We start from the raw sequence: 6,140 nt of genomic DNA on the forward strand, positions 1-6,140 counted from the left end.
CGGTCGGTTTTGTCAAGAAACTCGCTAGCAGACGCTGCCTGCGTCGGCGCTGTCTCTCGCGGGCGAGTTTAACGAGAATGCCCTTGAGGCGATTCTCAGGAAGATTTCAAGCGTGCCCTCGATCTCTCGATAACCACGTCCAACCAGCGCCTTATGGGCCTAGGAGTGGTAAACACTTTCGCAGAGCTCCGGGAGGCACACTTGACCAACCAATATACAAGACTTTCAAAAACGACGTCGGGACGCCGCCTATTATATTAGCCCGACTACACATCCACCACCCAACATTGACGGAAGAGCGCGTACGCATCCCAGAAGTCTGAAGATACGCCCTGCACGTATCCAACATGACACGTGGCGACCACAGTGGCAGGCGCCTTGCGCGGGCGGAGGCACTGGCTCACCACTATGGGAACAAACATGGTATCTTTTATGTGGACGCCTCCGGCCCTCACCATGGGGGTTGGTACACGGCTGCAGTCGTCCACCAAAAAGTCGCGGTGAACGGCCTAACATTCAGGGCACAAAATATAACACATGCGGAGGAGGTCGCCATCGCGCTGGCTGCCGCAGACCAGGACTCCCGCGTCATCATTACCGACTCGAGAGGGGCCTGCAGAAATATTGAACAGGGGTACGCTCCTCACCTTGCGTATCGCATTCTGCAAGATAGCAATTACGTCGGGGCCCCCGCGTCCCGGATGATCATATGGGCTCCAGCCAGGCCCGTAGCCAGGAATTTTTTTCGGGGGGGGGGGGGGGGGGGGCACTTGCTGAAAGCCTTGACTATTTGAGAAAAACGCCTAGTTTCATTATTTATTTTCGATAAAACACCATGTATAATGAAAATTTCGGGGGGAGGGTGGGGAAAGGCCCGGGCCCCCCGACCCCCCCTGGCTACGGGCCTGGCTCCAGCTCATATGGGCCTCGAAGGCAACGAAACGGCAGACGCCGCTGCCCGCGCGCTCACTCTCCGGGCAACGCCTTCAGAGCCTTCCGAAATGGATCCCGAACCTAATCCGGCCTTAACGTATCGAGAAATTGCTCAGTTCTATCAATTCGGCCACGCAGTTTATCCTAAACCCTGTAAGGGCCTTGCAAAGGTGGAGGAATGCACACAAAACACTGCTGTGCCCTGCAGTTTTAAAACATTTTGATCCGGCCTGTACAGGAAAATGCCCGTCCCGTGCGGAAAAGTCTTAGGACGTCTTCCACATTGTGTGGGCATGCCAGTCAACCCCGAACCTCGCCCCAAAACTACACCCCACCCGGAAGGACTGGGAGGCGTGACAGAAGCTTAGAATTGCACCAGGCGTCACACCATGTTAATTGCGCCACGAGTGGATGGTTTAAAGGCCTACCAATTACACAGCGCTAAAACACAATTTATTATCATCATCAGCAGCAACAGCATCAACAAGGCGTGTAGCTGCATAGGGTCGTGCATTGCCTTACAGACGCGTAGTGGGCATTTCGCTGATTCACAGAATGATGAATTATGGCGTAGTGGGCGCTCCGCAACTTTACTTGCAGTAGGCACTCTAGGATAGTTTAAAACGGCCACTTACGCGCACAGAGGTTCCTTTCCTCGCGGCATGGTTGAGGTGCCCACCAAGAAGCGATGTCTGGCCAACGAATGGAGCACGATTACGCTATCGCGTTCCGCTCTAGAAAGCGAAGTCCAAGCATTCTCCAAGTGTTTAAGTGTTTATTCGCTTTTTCTCAACTACGATATGGGCTACCGCTGTTTGTTCCCTGACCCATTATGCTGTCTTCTTCTTATCTCTTAATGTCACGTCTGTCATTTTCCCTTCCATCGCACGCTGCGTTACACGCCATGAAAAACAAAAAATAAAACAAGGTTCATCATCATACAACTTGGCTCAATATCCTGCTGCCATAAACGGTGGTTGCGTCAATGATGAAACTGCTCCAAGGTCTTAAGTTTAGCTGAACGAATGTGGCTCTTTGCGATTTCTGGTTACGATTGCTGTTGTAACCTATAAAGATAACAGCATTTTTTGTTGAACCGGAAGTACGTCCGATTCAATAACCAATTACTCGCGCAGTGTGGAAAGACACTTTTTTATTGCGATAGCAATTATATGGGCAGTCTCGACGGGGTTTTGCCGCCGCCGTCGCCGTCATGTTCCCCCGTATGAAGTCCGAATTGATAAGATCCCCCCCGCGCATCATATGTTCTACCGCAGGTAAAAGCGCGCGAGCGGGGGCGACGAACGCGGCCGAAGCAACGATCAAAGGAGCCGGCCCATTTCCGTCGCTCGGAGGTTGCATGCGATAACATCACCCCGCTCGGGAGGCCTGCCGTCGAAGCAGACAGGAAACGCCCCGCCCGTCTTTAACGAGCTTGAAAACAAGCGAGGGGGGGGGGTCGCCCGAGCAGCAACTTCGGACTTTGAATCTAAGGGCGCGGTCGCGGGCGCTGTGCATCACAGTGGGCGGCTCGTATACCCTTTTACGTGCTGCGCTCTCAACGCGAAGTGACTATTCGGAGAGCATCTCTCCCTGGAGCGGCCGTATTCTCTTACACCAGCGTTTTGTAGCTACGCGAGATCGGATACAAAACAGTTAGCTGCCAGCCTCACTTCGTATAACACTACAATTTGTTGCTATCGCATTCATTGCTTCGCCCTTGCGGTGAAACTGTGACTTTCTTTCTTTATAATCTATGAGTTTACCCTAACCAGAGTAATCTATAAGGTGTCTTTGTTTTTATGTTAATTATTTCATTTTAATAGGCCTACTGACCAACACCACAAAGTGGGTTTGTGCCAGTAGATGCAAGTGTCCACATCGGCCCACGTGCTCAGGACTCAAGGCTTGAGGCAAAGAGGATAAAGACCGACTTGCCCTCGTGCCCAACCGTGGCCTGCGCTTCGCGTCCCAAAATATCCTGCACGTAAGCCTTGTACCATGGATCCTTTCGGTCAGACAGCCTTTATGAATCCTTCGCCACGTCCCAAGCGCAGACGGCAGTTCGGGGGTCCTCGGCGAGGGTTCTCGATGGCACCGTTCTCTTCGCTCTCGGCTTCACCGGTGGCGCCGTATTCGCCGCACAGCACAGCCTGGTTTCGTGCGCCCTCCTCACCCCACATCCATATGCAGGGTATGCCGGATGCCTACTCGCACTACCCCGTCCACTTGGCGTTCACGCCTCCGCCTTTCCCTAACCAGCAAGTATACGGCGCACCCTCGGCGCGCTTCTTTCAGGATCATCCCGTACATCAAGCCATCCCGGAGCAGTGGCCCATGAACACTCTACACACAGTGGAGCAGCTTCCCTCGCCTCCGCAACCTGACTCCAAGCAAAAAAAACGCCGCCGAAACCGAAACCAGAGGAGCGAATCAGCCGGGCAGCTTATACAAGCTTCGCAGGACGACGAAGGAAGCAGCAGCAACGCCGCTTCTTCCGGCCCCAAAAGATCCCAGAATGCCCGTCACAGCTCTCAGTCGACGCGGTGGGCTGTTGAGTCACAGAGCAGCGAGCCCTACGAGGAGGCACCCCCGGCCAAGCGAACACCGAAGAGCTGCTCCCTTCTTCCTTTGGCGGTCCTAGTAGTCCTGGTGATCGTCGTCATTTTCGGATCCGCGGGCAGGCTGTTCAAGGTCATATCCGAAGAGTTTCCCCCAGGAGGAGCCATCGTCAACCGCCGCGGTGTACCTACTCCCACAAAGCCCACTCTCCGTCCTCAGCCGGTCTCGTCGCCGGGCACGGAGTGCAACTCTGAGTCGTGCCAATGGCAGAGCCGGTACCTGCATCACAAACTGAACGACTCCATCCCACCCTGTGATGATTTCTACTCGCATGTCTGCTCGAACGAGTGGTTTCAGAATGCTGACGTCAGCTTGCAGCCATACGGTTACTCGGCCTCCACCTCTACCATGCTTGGCCTGTGGGATATGTTGAAGCAGCAACCGGCACACTCCAGAAAAACATCTTTCTTAAGCGACGCATCGCAGTTCATGCAGCGTTGTGTTCCCGGTTCTAAGAAAGACACCGACTGGAAGGTATTTCGTAGGATACTGTCCGACGTTGGAATAGCCGAGTGGCCTTACGGTGACCCCCTCCCGGATTCCGCGGCGCACAAGTTAGCAGCCAAAGCTGAGAAGATGCTTGGTTTTTCAACCTTGGTGAGCATGTCTCTCAGAGAGCGGCCAACAACTCACGAAATCATGCTACATGTGAACTCGCCACCTATACTGCTCAGAATTTACAAAGATGCTTTTCCTGGCAAGGACATTAAAGCTTACGGCGAATTCGTTTTCGAAGTGTTGTCATTGTGGAACCCTGGCGGACATGACATTTTGCCAAGCGTGTTGGAAATCATGGACTTGGAAGAAAGAATCAGCATTGCGGCCTCCCACTCCGCTCGTAGTGTTCCAGTGTTGCACGTGACGCTCTCGATAGACACGATAAGATCATACCCTCACTGGAACTGGCAATCATACTTTCAACACTTCCTTGACGGAAACATGGGCCAGCATTCAAGTAGCAAAATTGCCCTTCTCGATCCAGTGTATTTCAACCACCTGTCTAGCATCCTAGCTCATGCGACGGCTCGCACCCTGCTAAACTACGTGGGTTACAAACTGGTCGTGTTCCTCTCTCCACTTCTTCCTTCCAACAAAGCTGACTTCATGGTCCCTCTCAGCTACCATCATCATCTTGCCACTGGCGTCTCGAAGCGACTGGAGGCATGCATGTTCCTCCTGGAGCGACTCTACCCCATCCCCACCAGAGCTCTGGTGTGGTCTCATCTTCTGAAGAAAGCCCCTTCTCTCTTATCCGGCGAACTCGCCGATGAGTTACAAAACATGGAGCACCTGGCGCGCAACGAAATGAAACAGGCTGCCACTCACACTTCCTGGTTGACGCAGGAAGAGGCGTCTGTGGCTGTTCAAAAGATAGAACGCATGAAGCTAGTGCTGGCACCAAGGAACCAAGACGACGCCCTCCGTCAAGTTCACGTCGCCTTGCAAACTTCTGACAACGTGAGCTTCATCGAAGCTGTCTACAACACGCAACGCAGCCTGCGCCAGAAGTACTGGCGCAGCGACGACCTCAGCCTCTTCCACGAACCGGTGACAGCGACGGACAGCGCCTTCGTTCCCGGATTCGTCTACGAGCCGGACCGAAACGAACTGTCCGTGTCTCCGGTGACGGTCGACTTCATCGTGGGAATATCGCGACACCCAGACGCGGTGTCCGTGCCGTTCTTTCTGGGCGAGGTGCTGCGCGGCATGTTCTCGGCGATGAGCATTCGCGGCTCGACCATCGACGCTGACGGTGACCTCCGCCACTGGTGGACTTCCACGACGGAGGACCGTTTCGTCGAGAGAGCGAAGTGCCTCCAGGACAGCTTCGCCGACGAAACGAGGCGGTACATCCAGGAGGAACTGCGTGACAAGTTCGTCTTCATGGAAGAGAACGTTCAGGACGGAGCTGTGCTGCGCCCTTTGTACAACGTCCATCGGTGGTTGACCAAGAACAGTGGCCCAACCGGTCCCATTCCTGGTCAAGCCAAGGGCCTCAGTCCCAACAAGCTGTTCTTCATCAACTGGGCGTCCACGTTCTGCGAGCCGGAGCAGCCGCAAGGCGTGGCGAGAGACCGCGTTCATTTCAAGATATCGGTGCCGCCCAGGACTCGGCTGAACGTTGCCCTGTCGCGGTTTCAACCGTTTTCGACGGTATTCAAGTGCCCCGTAGGGTCAGAGATGAACCCGACGAAGGGATGCTCCTTTTGGTAGCTCTTCCGCGTCTTTTCGTCCAACCCGCCGTTTGTAGAGGAGGTGCATCAGCCCCTCCATCCTAGCACGGCATAGGGCTGTTTCTTCTGTGTGGCGGCAGTCTTTACTAGCAGTCATTCAGAGTGAGCCCTGTCCTCGACGCGATTTAGTGCCTTACGCTGGAGTATGGAAGGAGCCGGACACTCGCTGCGTTGCCAGGTGCTCCAAACGAAATAAAAAATTCCACAGACATCGGTGCCCATGCAGTCAATGATTGCGCTGAGGAGATTTATCGTGTATGCTCGTCTGTGAAGAAATGTAGATATGATGTAGATGATCAGATATATGCACAGTGAAGGGGTTATCTGCATGAGTTATGTTCTCTGTTATTA

At 54.0% G+C, this 6,140-nt stretch overlaps 1 protein-coding gene across 1 annotated transcript; it reads left to right on the plus strand.

The window, feature by feature from the left end:
- Positions 1 to 2,934: 2,934 nt before the first annotated feature.
- LOC119382826 (neprilysin-2-like) lies at positions 2,935 to 5,886 on the plus strand. The gene has a single exon (XM_037650696.2). The coding sequence runs from the start codon at positions 2,935 to 2,937 to the stop codon at positions 5,767 to 5,769; it is 2,835 nt and encodes a 944-aa protein (XP_037506624.1). The 3' UTR covers positions 5,770 to 5,886.
- Positions 5,887 to 6,140: the final 254 nt, after the last annotated feature.

Source organism: Rhipicephalus sanguineus, chromosome 1 (genome assembly GCF_013339695.2).
Source record: "Rhipicephalus sanguineus isolate Rsan-2018 chromosome 1, BIME_Rsan_1.4, whole genome shotgun sequence".
NCBI classification, from domain to species: domain Eukaryota; kingdom Metazoa; phylum Arthropoda; class Arachnida; order Ixodida; family Ixodidae; genus Rhipicephalus; species Rhipicephalus sanguineus.